The 19,499-nt window shown below is 39.8% G+C and overlaps 1 protein-coding gene across 3 annotated transcripts; it reads right to left on the minus strand.

Moving 5' to 3' along the window:
* Positions 1-313: 313 nt before the first annotated feature.
* On the minus strand, positions 314-19,333 carry RNF182 (ring finger protein 182). 3 transcript variants are annotated; one of them, XM_053396818.1, is made up of 3 exons: positions 18,965-19,333; positions 4,260-4,362; positions 314-3,104 (listed from the first exon to the last, which is right to left on the minus strand). In XM_053396818.1, the coding sequence occupies exon 3, from the start codon at positions 2,870-2,872 to the stop codon at positions 2,135-2,137; it is 738 nt and encodes a 245-aa protein (XP_053252793.1). In that variant the 5' UTR covers positions 2,873-3,104; positions 4,260-4,362; positions 18,965-19,333; the 3' UTR covers positions 314-2,134. The 3 variants fall into 3 exon arrangements, with proteins under 3 accessions (XP_053252793.1, XP_053252795.1, XP_053252796.1); XM_053396820.1 differs by lacking the exon at positions 18,965-19,333 and adding an exon at positions 18,125-18,572; XM_053396821.1 differs by lacking the exon at positions 18,965-19,333 and adding an exon at positions 5,383-6,095.
* Between the last annotated feature and the right edge of the window lie 166 nt (positions 19,334-19,499).

The following is a 19,499-nucleotide window of genomic DNA, read 5'->3' on the forward strand; positions in this document are numbered from 1 at the left end:
GTCATTATTTTCTCAGCTTCTGCCTGTTTCCCCAATCTGCAATATAATACTGTAATGGTGCTGGCCATAAAGAGTTGTTGTAAGGCTATGTGAAGACTTTGAGCACTTGAAATGAGTTACAAATATCAAGTATTATTTCTGAGTAGACATTATAAACATTTGACATGTGTTAAAACATAAAAAGTATGTGTACTACATCCATAGCAGATCTTAAAAAAACATACAGGTTAAACACAGACTGATAGAAACATCAGGGATGATGACAAGCACAGTACACAGTCATGTACAGAAATGATACACATTTATACCTACATTCCATCCTATGTCAAGAACTCATTTATTAGGAGATAGTACAGCTTGGACAATTTTGAATGTGAATTCCCTACAAATATATAAATTCTTGTAACATGTATGCACACAAACAAATTATACAAATGTTACAGACACTATAAAACATATATTTTCTTAGATGGACTTTTTCGTATCTGATGGAGTCACAAATTAGTTACACTTTGCGGTTTACTGGTGCTGGCCATGCCACTACCCATGCCTTGTTGCAAGCACTTTAAAGTAGTAGTAACAGATCATTCTATGAAATATTAAGTTTTCAATGCAAGCCATTAGTAATGGACAAAAGTAACACTTCTTTAGATGTGCTTTGAGTGCTTTCTTTTGTAAAATAAAGGGGTTTTTTGGGGGGGGAGAGAGTCCTAATGGGACTTGTAAATTGAATCCCACCAGTTATTTCCTGCATCAGCTATTATGCACTACTTGCCTTTTCTCCTTCCATGACATGCTGCATGTCATCCCCAAAATTATATGCCTCTTATGAAGTCCTTAAAGATTTCTAAATGTTAATATCATTTGGCTTACTTAAAATAAGAAAATAGGGCAAACAATTATACAGCTTAATGCATTTTCACACTTCAATACGTCATTTATCTTGGATGTAAACAAAAGTGAGACTATGTTGCAAAACTGAAACCACAGTTTTAATTGCTATAACGAGATTTGGTTTCGATTGTATAATCCATGAGGTTTGTATGGCCTCATAAAAAGAAGTTCAAAATTATTAGGTTAAGTAGGCAAGGCTGTGATCCTCTTCCAACCTGTTTTCTAGGGAAAGCTTAGTTTAAACCAACCTAAGCACTTTATAACAACCCTCTATCTGTTTATTATTATTATTTTAGCTTGTGCATATTACAACACCACAACTGCAATCCAGAGGTCCACAAGTGGCAGAATAAGAAATGTGATTGGTTGTGTAAGACTGTGCACAAGCTATGGGCATACTAAACAGGTCACCACACAAGGAACAGACTCTTCAGGATGCAGCTGGATTTTTCTTGCACAAGGAAAATAGCAGCTCTTCATATTTCTGCATGCAGAAGATAGTCACAGGTAAGGCTTTGTAACGCTTTTAATCAAAAACATATTTGAGAAGAAATGTTAACAGTGAACAAAGATACATCCATGTATTGTTGTGGCGCATATGTCTCCTTTACAATTTTCTACCTATTCGGTTAGTTAAAAGCAACCATCCATTCCTCAGTCTCTTTCACTGTCTGGAAGCCTGGCAAAAAGTTCTGATGTGATGGTAGCACCTATTTTCTTTGTGCATGTTAAAGATCAGAGGCACCGATGAAATGTCCAATTATTGTTAGATCTCTGTTCTTGCCCCGTTTCAGTGGGACTTAATCAGTAGAGGGTCACAGCTGATTAAATCCCAGAGCAACGTTACTCACCAACGTAAATAAGAGACAGTTTAGAATATTAACAGGCATTTCTTCTGAAATGACTCCAGTAATCTTAACTGTTCTCTTATATGAATAATCTATTGAAAATAAAAATATTACTGCAGCATAGGATCAGGCACCCAGTTAGGTGGTTGTACTTGCCTCACCCTCTTTCTATTGCTTAGACTTTAAAAAAATGATATTTGTTTATTCATTGGTAAAACAGGCTAGAGCAGAAGAAACCAACCATTCAATTACCCTTTAAAATAATAAAAGGACCACAAAACTTGTCAGCACTCCTATTTTCCTTGAAGGATAAAAATAAAAAATACAAACAAGAAATTTAAGTTAACAGTGCTACATCTATGGCAATTTCACATGTTTCATTGCAATTGCTATTAAGAAGACATACAGTCCAGAAACTCATGACATATACACTGGCAAAAGCCATAAACCATGAGAATAACAAGACTCGAGGGAACAAGACTGACAAAGACTACCCCAAGGGTGACTTTCTTTGATACCAGTAAGTAGATCCCTAAAGGCAAGGAACTAAAATATAGCAAGCCTAGCAACCAAACTAGGACTCGAATTGAAGTCTGGAAGAGCAAGGATGTACAGTTCCACACCGTCCAGTGATGAGGCACAGATGCAACAGAGTCAAAGCTTGTGGGCCTGTAGAATTCCACAACAGGGGTTGAGTTCAGGGTCGGAGGGCTCTCTCTCTGAACCTCCATGATAGTTATAACCAGACAGTTGGAGGAAGTGTGAGAGGGGCTAACGAGAGAGGCCAGCCTTTTGGGAGTCAGCAGGAGTTCTGTGGGATTGTCTGGTAGGCACTTCTTCACCTTGCCTCCATAAGCCAAATTTACAAGGATATTGTTGTCATCAGGAAGACTACTGACCTCATCATCGGGCAGGCATGTTTCAAACCTACAGAATGGGCAAACAATGACTCCCTGAGGAGAATCCCCAAAATCTATGATCTTGCAAAGACATTTGGCACATACTCTGTGGCAACACTCCAGTACTTTAGGTTTTCTCTGTCTCAAGTTATAGCGGTTGTAACAGATTTTGCATTCAAGCTCATCTGAGCCCTGGGACTCCACAGTATCTTCTGGAAGTAGGCTGGTCATTTCTTTTCAATGTGCTTTAGACTTGCGGTGATGTCAGACAAAGGCTGTTGCTTTGTCTTTCTTTCTTTATGAAAAGAAAGATGTTTAGAGTTCCTTTCAGATTACCACAGTACTCAAATCAATCAGGGATGGGAGGAGTACCAACAGTCATAATTTTCAACCTCTTACTAGGATTATCTGCTTTTTTCTTCAGTGTCTTTCATATACATAGCTTTCATATAATATGTAGTTTCTGTAAAGGGGAAGAAAAATAAATACATGAATTCAGTTAAAGATGTTCCATTTTATATTTTAGCTACTTATTTTTCAAGGTTTTGCTCTTTCAGTCTCATAACAACTTTCAGAGTAAGGTTAGGCTGAGAAGAGGTGACTAGATCAAGGTAACCAGTTAGCTGTCCCAAGGCTGAGCAGGTATTTCTACCCATGTCTCCCTAGCTGTTGTTGTTGCTATTATTTGATTTCTGTTTAAAGACTGCTTAGGAAAAGGTAATGGAGCTGAGGTGGGTAAATGAAAGCAAGCAAACATAGGGTTGTATCCAGCAAACTTATACAGTGGTACCTCGGGTTACATACGCTTCAGGTTACATACGTTTCAGGTTACAGACTCTGCTAACCCAGAAATATTACCTTGGGTTAAGAACTTTGCTTCAGGATGAGAACAGAATTTGTGCTCCGGAGATTTTTTTTTTAAAAAAAACCTATATGAGTTCAAAATATTCATTTAATAGTTTCATATAGATTCACATTATATTTATATATAATATTTACATAAGCTGATGCTTACAATTCTAGGTGATAAGTAAATAACTAAGAGAATATCAATGATCAGCAGCTCAATCAATTGTGAAAAAGGAAAGGAAAGAATCTAAATCAGTTTAAATTAAGTTAACCCAAACATATGATTGACAATTATCTTGAAATTTCAAGTTCTAGTAATTTATAAACAAACTACTTACTTTGATAAATTTCTTAGCACATCATTTCTTACACCTTTTATAATATGTTAACTTACTGAAAATAACTATATTCCAGATTTTCATATACCACTACATTATATATGGTCTATTAGATTTTCAATTACCCAATATTACTAGTTTCATTGCTATTAATAACATTGTATGAGTTCTAGGTCTACATCATTAACAGTTCCTTGTGAACAACCAAGTAACATTTGCTTTGGATTTAATGCTTTATTCCTTCCAATTATATCATTTATTATATTTAAGATCTCCAGAAGGGCTTTACTTGTGCACCATTCTAAAATATGTGCATCATATCTGTTTTGAAATCTCCAACATGTATCCTGCTGAAGATTACAACTTTAAAAAAATAAAAAAGAGTAAGTGCCTAATGCCATCAGTACTGTATTTTGCAATCTAAGTCTTACCACAGGCCCTGAATGGATATGGGGCAGGGACTAAAGAACAACTTTAGAAAATTCCTCATGTGGGCAGCCACTTCTTTAGATGATATCCCAGTCTCATTGCTATCTGCAAAACAAAACAATTCATTTACAATAGGTTCTTTCATCTAGAGCTGCGTCTTGTAATATGTGTGTCTGTGGCAGACCAGCACATGGGTCAATTGGAGCTGTGGAATTGACAACCATAACAGGCACCCTGGACTACATGCTCCCCTCCCCTTTCTGACCCATTACATTTTCCACTCTCTTGATGTGACATGGATTCAGGAGGTCTGACTATATAAATTGCAATAAACAAATTCATAAATCTGGAAGCTCCCCAAGGTACAGTAAGTGCAGGACAGGAGTCATTCTCCAACTTCCATGGCTGTTTCTCTTACGCCTGGCAGAAAACCCTGTTGTTTAAGATAGCAGAACCAGTCATTTTCACTAAGTGCCAAAAAGTATATTCTTCCAGCACAGAATCACCTCATAACCAATAACCCCTTCTTTCCCATGAGTTTGCTGAGAATGAAGTGCATTTAAGAGCTGGATTTAAATAGTAAGATGGAAATTTTGGATAATTTTTTGTAGGCTGCCTGGAGAGGCCTATCCTGAAATGCAGAGTATAAGTACTTTAAATAAACACACATACATATATCCCATACATATGTGCCATGCTGCTAAGCCATACCTTGCAAATGTCCTGGGAAAAATGGGACAACCAAATTTTTCTTGCGAGAGAATGGTGGCCATCTTGCTCAGTTTTGCAATCTTGCATGGCACTCCAAAATGTGTGGTTTTTTGGTGCCATGATTGAAAAAAGCCCCTTTTCAGGGAGAAATCGTGCAACAACTATTGTGTCAGTAATAATCTCTGGATACAATTATCTTGATGTTCACCTACATCTTCAACTCTGTAATCAGAAGCACCACTGACAATTGAAACAGTCATGGGACTACATTTAAGTTAGGACTATCACCCAATTAAAGAAATCTTAGTTGATGGTTTCAAATGTCTAACTGATTAATTGACTAAATTTGTACAAATTAACCAATGGTTCTAAATAAAAAAAGGGGGGAACCCTCTGTTTTTAGATGATACACACCTCCTTAGTCCAAGCCTATAAAAAGCAACGTCTGATATGTTTGGGGCACATGGAGATTGCTGCATTCATGTTCAAAAGTCTTATCTGATTCAGAAGAAAAAAACACACTGTGTTGCTAACTTTTAAAGCTGCTTTACTCAACCTGATGCTTGTATATACACATTCCTAGCAGCAAGTGCTTGCTCAACCTGTTTCATGCCACATTTTCTGCTAGCTTTAGTCAGCTTTCAACAATAGGCATTTCCCTGTCAGTTTTAATCAATGTGTCACATTGCACTAAAGTTACAGGACATGGCATATTGATCTGCTTTTGGTTCATAGTCAGAAGGAAAATGGCCTTATACATTCTTCGCATGATAAACAGATTCTTACTGGCAGAAAACAGTAAAGGTTTTTTTTAATGCCTTCAAAAGAGCACCCAAAATATAATGCACATGGAAGAATGCAGCATCAGCAGTGTGTACAGCAGAAGTGTTATATTTTATTACTGTGTCAAAAATACTTAATATTGCTAGGTTACTGAAATATTAAAACAAATCTGATGGGGCCTGAACTGGCAGAACACACCATTTTCTATGGTCTGTGGTGCATGGATAACAAGTTTGGTGATATGGTCAGCAATGCCTTTGCTTTCCCTTACCCGATGGATCAAACTATTGCTATTAACACCACTTTGGGTAATGCTAAGTGTATTGAAACTGACATTTCATGGTACATAAAGATATTTTGGTTAACAAAAATTCCAATCAATATGACTTTCTGATGGTCTTGTCAGAAACGGGCAGTTTCTCATAAGGGTAAAATTAATCTGCAGTTCACTAAACAAAAGCTACACCTTATACATCATTGATATTGCCTTTTTCATCAAATTTGGGAAGCTGAAATATTATTTTATACAGTAACATAAAAATACTCAAGATGAAGGAAGAGCCATATAAAAATTATATAAAAAGCAGAGTAAGGAAACCCCCTCCTCAAAGGAAGTCCTCTTCAGCTTCCAGCTTCTTAGATATAATTAGCACTTCTGAGTTCAAGAAAGCATCTTCTTTCAACTTTGTCACTAGTCCCTCATTGAGGTGTGTGTTTGGGTCCCACATTATCCCAACACGAAAAGAAATAGGCATATTAGTATCACTGTACCTTTGCAAGCATTCAGTTCCATACCCTCCACCTTTCTCTGATGAAAATAGGAACGTCCTATTCAATGATGATAACGATAATGATAATTTTATTAATTATACCCTGCCCAGGGCTGCCTTCAGATATCTTCTAAAGGTTCTATAGTTACTTATCTCCTTGACTCAGGGGTCACATAACTCAATTACCTCCAACTTTTCTTCAATGAAAATACGAAGGTCCTACCATACACTCCAACATTTATGTGATAAAAATAGGGATATCCTAAGGAAAAGCAAGGGACGCGGGTGGTGCTGTGGGTAAAACCTCAGTGCCTAGGACTTGCTGATCGTAAGGTTGGCGGTTCGAATTCCCACGGCGGGGTGAGCTCCAGTTGTTCGGTCCCAGCTCCTGCCCACCTAGCAGTTCGAAAGCACCCCTAAGTGCAAGTAGATAAATAGGCACCGCTTTATAGCGGGAAGGTAAACGGCGTTTCCGTGTGCGGCGCTGGTGCTGGCTCGCCAGCTGCAGCTTTGTCACGCTGGCCACGTGACCTGGAAGTGTCTTCGGACAGCGTGGCTCCCGGCCTCTTGAGCGAGATGAGCGCGCAACCCTAGAGTCGGTCACGACTGGCCCGTATGGGCAGGGGTACCTTTACCTTTACCTTTAAGGAAAAGCAGGACATTCCAGGATCAAATCAGAAACCAGGGTGGCTTCTGTAAATCCAGTACTGAGCCTGGAAAATAGAGACACTTGGAGGGTCTGCAGTTCTCAGCCAATAAAATTCATTGGCAAGATTAAAAACGTGTCATGTTGCAAATAGCAATCCAATTTATACTATATAATGATTTTCAAGGTTTGAAGGAGATATGTTGCATGAAGGTTTGAACTATTAATTCAATTTAGTTTACTTCAACCATTTCTAAATCCCCCCCCCCATGGCTATACCAGCATACCAGTTCAGGAATGACATTTGTTTAAATAAATGCATATAATTCCAGGTTCATAACAGACATAGGGTGTAGTCTGCACTCTACTGAAGCCAATGGCAAAGCTCCCATTGATTTTATTTTCATGCTAATTCAGATACAGTTTATGAATATATGGTTTACAACTAGACTTGAATACTGAATGCTGACAAAGCTTTAGTACACAAACTGTGGCCTACAATCGTGTGCGGAAATAAGATAAAGCAGTAACTGGTTTGCATGAGACACACAAAAACATGAAAACTAATTAGAAAAATGTTTTATTTGCTTGTGCAGTCATAATCTACCATTACCACAAATGTGCAGTGTAGCCTCTGGCAAAAGACATTTATATCAAATAGGGCCTACCTAGTAAATGAATACTTTCTTAAAATTGGGATCAGATGCAAGTACTTTCTGAGAACAATTAAAATTAATCACAAATTATTAGCTGATAAAGCTAAGATGGTAAAATAAAGTGCTGCATCACTAGTCCTAGTATTGCTGGAGTGTTGCCGTGCTCAAATTAATGCTGTGGTGGGATTTTTCAGGCTTCAGGAGAATTTAAACTGCATTGCTTAGACTGAACATATTCTGCAGTACAGAAATGTGATGGTCTTGTTCAGTAGGGAAGGAACACTGACTGCAATTGTAAACTCAGACTGTTCTTTTGACTCTAGCAAACATGCTTTGATATTAGACAATGGACTCCTTAGTTCAACTGAAGGCCAGGTTCCTCACAGGATTAATTTTTATATATAGTGCCAAGGAACCCGGTGATTCCACTAGCCAAGCCAAAAAGTATCTTTGACTAGAATGTGATTGTCTGAATGCCCCCAAATAGGGGTAGATGAACCAGCACCAACATAAGCACCTCACTTAAGCATCTATTGCAGATATAATACACTGTAGAAAAGGCAGAGCCGGCCTAGCCATTTGGTGAGACCACCACTGCATCAGTAGGTAGAACCCCCCCCCCCCACAAACACCTGCCCTGCTGCTGCTGACATAGTTACTAGTTTTGGGCAAGATCACATCAATCGGTGCCAATGATGGCAGCATGTAGCAGGGGGCAGCAGAGCAGGTGGTGGCAGGAGCAGGTAGGTGGTGGCAGGAGCTTCGATTTCACCTCAAGTGTAGAACGGGACATGCCATCTCTGAGAAAGGGGCAACCACAATGACCAAGGGGCTGGATCTGGTGCTTTTAAGGTTTAGGATAAAGGGAAAACAAGAGAGTCAGGAAAGAGGTGTGTGAATGGATGGATAAGTTTTTTTTTGCGCTTTCTCATGACTCAGAATGAAAATTCAGAACAGACAAAAGGAAGTATTTCTTCACTCAGCTCATAGTTAAACATAGTTGCCTGAGCTCTGTGAGTGCAGTTTTCTCCCGATTGAAGCACACAGTGTTTGAGGACTGAGACATTTGCAGGGAAACCAAAATGCTCATTTACAAAACTATTGTACCACCAACTTTACTGTACACTTGTGAAACATGGACCATTTATAAATGCCATCTCCAACTCCTCGGAAGATTCCATCAATGGAGTCTCCAAATAATTTTACATATCCCTTGGGAAGACAGGCAAACTAATGTCAGTGTACTGATAGAAGCAAAGATCACCAGTGTCAAAGCAATGATTCTTCAACATCAACTTTGTTGGACTGGCCATGTTGTTCAGATGCCTGATTATCATCTTCCAAAGCAACTACTCTATTCTCAATTTAAGAATGGGAAGCAAAATACCAGTGGACAACAAAGGAGGTTTAAAGACGCTCTCAAGGCAAATCTTTAAAAATGCAGTATAAACACAGGTAATTAGGAAACACTGGCTTGCTAGGGCTGCAACTGGACAATAGCCTCTACCAAAGGCCTCATGGACGTTGAAGAAGTACAAACTCAGGATGAAAGGGAGAAATGTGCTAAGAGGAAGGCACGCTTGACAAATCCTCACCATGATCAACTCCCACCCGGAAACCTATGTCCCCACTGTGGAAGGATGTGTGGATCCAGAATTGGCCTCCACAGTCACTCACAGACACAGTCACTTAAGACCATATTCATGGAAGACAATCTTACTTGGCTATGAGTGAGCAACAAAGAAGAAAAAAGTTAAACAATGTAATTCCCTTCTGCAATATATGGATGATGGCCGCTAGATTAGATGGCTTTAAACTTAAAAAAAATTAAAGCATAAACTCCAATTTAAAATGCTGTTAAATGTTGGTCTGCACTCTGTCACTCCATGCTTCATAATATTGTTGTGTGAGTTTGGGGAGTCAGACTATATGATGCCAGAGTCCCTTCTAATTCCTGAGGTCCTGGATACAGCAAGTGTTAAAATCTAATGTAGGATTCCATTGCTGAATTAGCCAGGCAAGGGTCATAGTTACCACCTAAGTATGATTGTTAGTCTGACAAAGGAAATTGCTCTGTGCCAGAGGGCAAATGGGTGGGCCTCTTCCCTCATCTGGCTGGTAGTGAGAAAGATAAAAGTCAGAGTAGTGTGTGAGAGCTGAAAGCTGGGCTAGACACAGACAGAAGCCAGAGAATGAGAGCCACGCTTGATTTCTGCTTGAATCTACAGTTGTGGCTATGGGAGATTGTATATACAGTATGTGTAAATAAACCATATACCATAAAGACACCACAGTTTCTGCTGTCCCTCATTCCAAGTAAACTGAACCCCGTGTAAGTGCCTGGAACCTCTGGAATATCCCACCACTCAGAGATTGGGGTGGCGTGCAACAATATCAGTATGAAACGGGAAGGACATCCTGCTTATTCCATCAGTGTTCTGCAGAGTTGGTTGTGCTATAGAAAATGGTGCTCACTTTCATAATTTGGAGTGAAGCAACACGACAGGCAAGAGATTGGTGAAATCATTATGAATTCTTGAATTGTGGCAGCTCTTTTGGCAAGGCTTCAAGTCTGAAGGACTCTGCAATTCAGTATCATCTAAATGAACCATTTAATACTCCTGTGTTGACATTGTATTGTGCCTGAAAAAGCCATTATTCTACACCCTCAAACACATCTATAAATTCACTATGTGAAATATACAATGATTCCATTTCTATGTGGGGTCTGAAAGGCATCCAACTGATGGCAAACTGCAGAAAGGCTATTGCTGTAATCTTTAGTGTTCACTATTTTTTAAGGCTGAATACTGCAAGTTATTTAAAAACAGCTATACTAGAAAAACTCTAGACTGTTCTTAACACCATGGATCAAATTCCAATTAGCTTTTTAAAAAGGGAACTAGCAGCTCATTTTCATAGGAGTGTTGGGCTGAACAGAAAGGCAAGTTATAAAGAAAACCCTGTTCAGGAAGCTAGTTTCACTCTTACAGGGTTATGTGGTACACAGAGTATTCTCTGGTAAAACAGGGAAATCTAATTGAGTCTCAATCATAAAGGACGGAAACCTTTTCTCTTCAAGGAATTGTATCTGCTGAGGCAATTATTTCTGTAGCGCATCCAATTTCTGTAGAGGTCTTTACCCTGAGTGGTCTAGTGGTGACTGGCCTCATAACCTCTTTTGTATAACTGTACAAGTGTAATAGGGCAAGGGTGTAGGAGAGAGAATATCCCATGATTTATATTGGAGATTCAGTTAGGTCTCCGTGTTTTATTGGATAATACTTCTTGCACCACAAGAGTGAAACCATTTTCTTAAGACCCCATAACAGCACATCATGTAGCTCCACACAAACCATTCTTTACAAATAGAGAAATCGATTAGACATTTCTGCAAACATCTTCTAGTCTAATCCATTTCACTTCTGTTCACACTTTAAAAATATTGTTATTTTTATGAACAGGATTCATTTAACTGTTGAAAACATGGAGCACATACTGACCAAAGAAAAACTGATTTTAGAAAGAAAATATTATTCAAATCATAGGAGCTAACTCCTAGGGGCCATGGGGTTTTTGGCATCCACAATAAAATGTTTGAGGAGGCCAGGCCCCCACAAAGTTGATGGGCATTCCCATGAATATGATGTGTGTGCACTGCATCAAGTTATCGATTATGTGAAGCGGGGCTTACATGGGCCCCCACAATACTTTATTCAAGTTGGCACACCTGATTAAAATGGTGGGCATTGGGGGGGTGTCACATGGGGACCTTTGTTGATAAGCACCTTTTGTTATATTCTAAACTCAAAAAGCTTTCAAAGCATTTTCAAAACTTTTTTGGACACTGAGGTTAGTGTTTGCGTAATATTCATCTTGTGCACAGTTTATTAACCACATGTTATATATTTTACATTTCTTGCCCTGGTAGTGGATATTTTGACTCAACCATGTGCACAGTGATAATTTCTGGCTTTTGAATATAGTACTTGAATGACCAGAATGTGCTCTCTCACTCTCTCTCTTTAATGTCCCATTCCCAAAGCCTGTAATATCATCAAACTTATTTCACCACAATCCTCCCAGAACTATTTCGAATTAAAAGGATTGCAGGCTTAGAATAGGATTTCCTTCAATTTTGCTTCAGTTGATATTGCTCATGTGTAAATAAAATAACACTTTCAAGGCAGGGAAACTGCCTTTCTGAATCAGCATTTTTTACACTCTTAACCAGTGAACTCAGTCAAAATAAATGCATTAAGGATGTGAAAAAGCAGGAGATTCAGATCTTAGGGAGGCAGGGAAGACAGTGGAAAAGTATTATTAAACAGTTTCCCAGTTGTAGATTACTATTTTATAGTTGTGTAGTGGTGTGTATTTTCTTCTGGCCTCAGGTATCTAAATATACTGTGATATCTATCACATTGTGTGAAATTACATGTCAACCTTGAAATATTATAGGCATACAAGAGTTGAAAGACATGAGATATATTGGCAGATACGTGTGCAAATTTCACTCTCAAGGCTACATCTCTGATCTTACCAGTAAACATTTATTTTGTATTAAAACTACTTGTGAAAAGCTGTGCACTTCTTCACCCCGCCCCATTCCTCCTTCCTCAACAATCCAGTGATTTGTATGTAGATGTCTACTTCTTCCCCAGAATAGACAATTTATATTATCTTCTGTTAAAAATGCACTGAAGGCATAACTTATAATTCATATAACATAAGGGGAATGATTTGAAAAAAGCCTTCTTGGCAGTCCCTTCCTAATAGCATTTTACTAACAAGACTGCAGTGACTCACAATCACTGAGACGCAGTAGCCTCTTTCTGTGCATGACTGTGTCACAATACAAGACTAAATTTAGAGTAAAAAAATGGATATATGGCTAAATTTAGTCTGAACAGTATATATGTATAGTCAAGAACAATATCATATTAGAATGTAATAACAGAAGTGTCAAATATAATCTCTGTAAACATAATATACAAATTTAATAAATATGTAAGAATTTACATTTCTGAATTGGAGGGAGCTACAATATCGTCTAAAGGAATTCCTTATGGTTAACACTCTTTTTAATGGGATTCCTATTCCATTAACAGTTGGGTAACAAACTAACATCGCTGGAAAAGGTTTTCCTACCACATAGATGCAGTGAGGGGGAAAGCTTGGCCAGTTAAATTTCTACTGGTTACACAACTGTGAAAAGGCAAAGCAGTTCTGCCAGAAAAATGCTGGCAACTCTAACTCTGCTCAAAGGCAGGACTGTTGCCATATCTAATCATCCTATGACATTCAAATGACACTGTAACAAGCAGGTGCACCACAAGAGGTACCTAGAGAACAATAGCACAGGATGGCTCATGCAAACATGTAGCCATGGTTCACAAATAGCCAGGGTCAAAGGGAGGACATTGTTTATGATACCATAAAGCACTGCCTCCCAGAGCTTTTTGCTCACCCCAAGTATTATGTGTTGCTTGCACTTCATTAATCACACACCTACTACTTTGAAACAATTGATAGTGTGGAAGATTAGATTTCCAAGTGGTTTTGTAGCAAACACCACCTTTCTTAACCAGCAGTTAGGTAATGCAGCACATCAGTTCTTCCACTCTTGCCTCTGGTGGCAATCCTATAGTCATTTACCTGGGATTAAGCACTATTGGACTCAATGATATACTTCTAAAGGGGCATGGATAGGATTGTATCATCTTTTACAGATATCACCCCCAATTCCATTCACTACCTGTCACACAGTGGCCTCATGCATTCCCTTCTGAAGAGATCCCAAGGAGTTATAATGGGCTACTGCTTTTCTTCCTTGGATGCATACTTGCTTATTTTCACAGGAATTAATTTCCCTGCATTGCACTGATATGAGAACTTTGAAAACACAAAGGAAGGCCAGCTCTAATGCATAGCACTGCTGCCAAATTTAACTTAATGTGAAACTGGATGCAAATTTGGAGCTTCCAACTCAGGAAAAGCATCAAATGAATCTTGAAAGAAATGGAGTTCACCAAAACTAGATGCATCTTTCAAGGAAGGTGGGGGTTTATATCACTAACATACAGAGTTATCTCAAGTTATATTGCCACTCTAGGCCAAAATTAATTTTGCTGCCTATGCTCCATATCATGCTTTTTATTAATGAAGGAGGACTGTGTTCCCCCTTAAGGATTTTTCTTTTCAGCTCCTTTTCCTTGCTCTGTATGTGAATGGAGCCAACAGAATAAGCACCAACTGGGAACACTACAGGGTGAAACCTGCACCAGATTATTGTTCTGAGATCCTAGGGTAATGCCAATAGTGTTCCACACTTGCGGGTTTTCCAGAGCATCCTGGAACTTCTTGAAGTCCAATTGTCCAGTCACCTATACTACTGGTACTTACTAGGTTGTCCTGCCCTTGTGAATGTAGTATATTAGTATCATATAACCTCATGTCCTGCAAAAACACCTTAAAGACTGAATAACATATTCAACAATCTCTTCTAAACATAAACTCTACTGCAGGGGAGCTTGATGGAGGCAAATGCCCAGCCAGAATAAGTTCTACCCACTCTTTACCCTATTTGTATTTAATTTTATTTATTTATATATCCCACTTCTCTGCTGCTTAAAGTGGCTTATCACATTCAGTAGTTTCAGTCTTTTCAGACCTAAGACCCATCTCTAGCCCGAACGTGCATCTTGGGGTCTTACATGGTAAAACAAAAACAAAAAACACAGATGTCTGTGTATGGTGGGAGTGCTGCTGTTGCAACCCACCTTTTTGTTAGGTAATGGCCAACAGTGAGCACCAATCAACCAAAATATCAGGTCAGTTTATCCTCTTGGCTAGAGGTGGGATGTTCTCATTTGTGCGCATAAACTAGCTCAGTGGTTTCTGGGCAGGAATTATTGAGAAAAAGCAGAGTTAACAGCACCACCCTAACGATGTCTACTCAGAAGTAAATCCTACTGAATTCTATGAGGCCTACTCCCAGGTAAGTGGAGTGAGGATTGCAGCATAAATAGCCAAGACTAGTCAAGCACTCTGTTGTTTTTCATTACGTTTATCAGATCAAAATGTCAAAAATGAGAGACACTGTGAGCTTGATGTTCTGTAGAGATGTAATTTTCTGAAATATGGAACTCTTCTGGAACAGTGATGTTTTTCATTAAGGGCCATTTCCTTAAAATATGAGATGCCACTAAATTTAAGACACATCTGGTGTTCAGCAAGGAACAAATGGTTTCAGACATGAAATCAGAACAGAGCAGTGTTTTAAAACAGGGACACGAGCTGATTCTGTGTCCTATTTGAAAAATACCTTATGATGCAGTTGTATATCAATAGCTTGTTGCTGCAGCATCGTTGACTTAATAAATAAATAAATAGGTAGAAGTAACTACTCTTCAGAATGTCTATAATGGCCACAGGAGATTTTCCTGAGACACCTACTGCTAGGTCCCATCAGTGCGCCATAGCAACAATGAAATCACAGTCTCTAGGGGGTCATTGGTAAGTGTCTGAATATGTGTCTGAAGTCGCTTCTGGCAGGTACCCAAATCTTCAGGAGGATACTGTATTTCTAACAGCTACTTTACATCTTTCTTACTGACATTTCAAAGCCATGCCTTCTTCTCTTCATCCAAACAGATTGTCAGGTGGATGGGGTCAAGAGGGTATAGAATAGACATTTCAGAAGATCATGGATAAGATGGATATTTTACTTGTGTCCTAAAAGATATAGATAGTGTACAATAATGTGAAGTACAGATATTAGGTACATTCTGAGCACCATATTGTTCTTATAGCTTGAAAAAGTATTGGACAATCCTACATACTGTATACGGCTCTTGATATCAACTAGCAATTTTACCATATATGTAATATCTGCTTTTATTCACATAAGCATGAATTATTATACACATGCAAGCAATAACATATAAGCTTATAATGATATCACTGAAGGTTTGCTTCATTTTCTTTCTGGGTTTTCATCATGCTTGCTTTTAAGACCAACAGAGCTTTCAGAGCTATTACTCTATATAATTGTTACAGTATAGTAGGTTGCAATCCTGTGCACACTTACTTTTGAGTAAGCTCCCATTGAACTCAATGAAAATTATATTTGGATGAAGAAGCACAGAATTGGGCTGCTGTGATATGAAAGGGGAGACTGTGACTTTCTTTTGTGTTTTTAAATATGATTTTTTATTAGGTCCCTATGTTTTCCTTTATTTGTGTCATGCAGATGGTGAGGGCCATGGTTTAGTGAAAAAACATACACTGAGCTGTTTTTTCACCATCCATATATGCACATTCTGTTTAATATCACTTTTAGGAAAAGGTCTAGCAACATCATGGCCTTTTGTGATACAATACTAACACAGGTCATTGTTGCAATGAATTTTACAAACACAAAAGGTATCACAATGTTACATAAAAACAAAGCGCACTGGAAAGGAAATAGCTTTCTCAACAAGCCAAGTGCATATGATGGACAATTAAAGAACATTATCATTGACATAGAGCATGCTACAACACAAAACCAATCTTACCAAGTGTATTTTGTTCTCTCACTGATCAGTATTTCAGCAGTCATAATTTCATACATATTTAAAGGAAGGATGTGGCATCTTTAAACTGGGGTGTACTCATGTACAAACCCTAATAATTATTTCATAAGAAAACTCACTTAGGATTGGCATCTCATTGAAACAGATAAACTCTTAAGCCACAATTCTATAAACATCTATCTGGAAAAAGTCCAACTGGACACAATACGGGGTTACTTCTAATTAGTACTTTTAAGTACATATATAGGACTCCACTGCTTAGCTGATGCTCATGCTACTAACTGCTAAAGAAATCTTAGTTGCCAACTTTTAGGAGTGAGGATAAGGCTCTAAATTAGAGCGCTATTAGAGCCTCTAATACCCAAGTGACAAACAAAATTCAACAGGTGAAATATTACATCATTAATAATTTCCATGCTATAAAAAGCTTCAGTTGCTGAACTGATGCTTGTTGTCACACAACCTTTAAAGATAAAGGAATTCTGACAAATATATTATTATATATTTCTTGCCTTGGATAATGAACAGAATTCTGGTTCTTCGGTTGATATTTGCTATTAGCTATCCTTTTTCTCCCATGCTGTCTTCTTCTATATTATATCTACCACATGCATCCAAATATTCAAGTATGTAACTGGTAAAATTTTATTCTGGTCCAATAAAACTCCCCTAAAGGAAAATCAGCCCTGAGTGCTCACTGGAAGGACAGATCCTGAAGCTGAGACTCCAATACTTTGGCCACCTCATGAGAAGAGAAGACTCCCTGGAAAAGACCCTGATGTTGGGAAAGATGGAGGGCACAAGGAGAAGGGGACGAGAGAGGACGAGATGGTTGGACAGCATTCTCGAAGCTACAAACATGAGTCTGACCAAACTGCGGGAGGCAGTGGAAGACAGAAGTGCCTGGTGTGCTCTGGTCCATGGGGTCACGAAGAGTCGGACATGACTAAACGACTAAACAACAACAACAACAAAATCAAGAGTTGCCAATGAAGTGCTATCCAGATATTTGTTGCACTACACTTCCCATCAGTGAAGATCATTTATCATGCTGGCTGAGGCTGATGGGATTTGGAGTCTAACAATAGCTGGAGAGCAGAAAGATGGCTGCCCTTGTCCTAAATCATAGTACCACTGAACCATGTCATAAATGATCACAGTAATGTAAAACTACTTGGTATATGATCCAGTGAAGTATTAAATTATTCATTTCCAGTTGGCTTCCAGTATTAAGCACTCTGGGATTTTCTCAGGAGTAAAACAGTAGTGATGTTAGAAATTAATGTTAACTGTATTATCAGAACTAACACACTGCAAACTTGTAGAAAGTTGTAAATCATTCCTGTTTTTGCTCCCTTTTGTCACTGAACAAATAACTCAGCTATTTCACTTTCCAGGTGGCAAAGTTATTTCCTCCTGGTTTGTCAGAACTAAACAGCTATTTGACTTCATCCTTTTTAAAATAAAAATTAAATTTATGCATAACAGGGTATTTCACATAAACTTCCCAAATGGGTTTAAGTGTATATTTAATCCCAAGAACTCAACAGAGTAATAGGGCACATGACGTTTCAGCCTTTGATATCTGTGTGTGTTTTGATTAAACAGTTCACTTCCAACCACAATACAGTTTCCATAAGGTCAAAAGTCAAACCAGATACAGGAGAGAACGTCCAGGAGGAAAACATGCCCCCCCCATTTGACAGTCTATCGCTAACTTACCCCGGCATGGATGTTTAAATATAGAAACGAAGATAGCTCCCAATAGAAAGGAGAGAAGCGAGGTCCACCAGTTGCAGGCAATGAAAATGGCACCAAACCCGTCAGCATCACTCCCCTGGTATCTTTAAAATCATTGCAAGGACAGCAAATCAACTTGTTATAACCCTATCAGAAAAAAGTGACCACCGTCGTCAAGGGGCTGGAAGTGCACAATTGAAGGTGGACCACTTTCATCCTCCCCACCCTTCTGGGAGGGACAGTAAAAAAAGAAAGCAAGCAACAACGGACCTTACGCTCCCGTTCAACCATCGCTTCCAATAAACCTGGACAAGCCACCCCTGTGTAGACTTTTCGATACACCTGAGGAAAAGCAAATTTGCAATGGAGCCCAGCTCCTGTTTTGCCACTGATTTCAGAGAGGGGCTGCGAGTACACTCACCCACCCCACCTCTCGTGAGCTACAACCTTTTAACTCCCCACAAAAACAAAACTTTCCTCACTTCTATCCAACAAAGGCTTCATCTTCCCCACACCCACTCCTAGCCTTAGTCACATTTATTTCCGAGGGGAGGGCTGCCCCCCCCCACCGCGACCCTACGAGTTTGACCCTCGACGACCAACAGAAAGTGCACGAGAGGCTGTGTCAGGTTGCACGTTGAAGGAGCCTCCTCCTCAGACAGGGCTGTTTCCTCAACCGCTCCCCCCCCCAACAGCAGCAGCAGCAGCCCCGTTTCGCGAGGAGACAAGATACTGGTGCAGTAATAAAGCAGACAGAGCTGACAGACTCTGCGAAATAGGGGGAGTGGGGGCCCTGACGGGGCGAAGGGCGCCGCACCGTACCTCGCTCGAGTCCCTGCCGGCGGGCGGGAAGGCAGGCAGGCAGGCGGGCTTTCTTCTGCAGACGGCGCTCTTTCCCCCTCGCCTCTTTGCTCCGCAGCAGCAGCACCACCACCATCAGCAGCGAGTGTTTGGCAGAGAGCAGAGGGCTGCCAGGCTTTGCCGTTACTACCGCGAGGAGCCCCGGATCAGCGCCGTCGCCATGGCAACCTGCCCGCTGCCGCCAGCGACGCTGACGGGAGGGGGTGGGGGGGTAGGCGGCCTTTCGCCATTCATTGAAGAAACGTCCTCCCGCTCCCTCCGCCTCAGCCCAGCCCTCAAAACAGGGCGAGAGAGGAGGCGGAGGTAACGGTCGTCGTTCTTCCCCCCGCGCCCGTTATATATTGTCGTACACAAGCACCTCACACGACCGTTTGAAACGCTCCTCCCCCCCAACGACTTTCCCTCCTGTACTTTGTCCAGCAGGTGCCGGGAAGCAGCCGCTTCATGAGGCGGGGGGGGGGGGGCGGGGAACGACCGTCCTCTCCCGCCACGCTCT

Source organism: Podarcis raffonei, chromosome 7 (genome assembly GCF_027172205.1).
Source record: "Podarcis raffonei isolate rPodRaf1 chromosome 7, rPodRaf1.pri, whole genome shotgun sequence".
Lineage (NCBI taxonomy): Eukaryota > Metazoa > Chordata > Lepidosauria > Squamata > Lacertidae > Podarcis > Podarcis raffonei.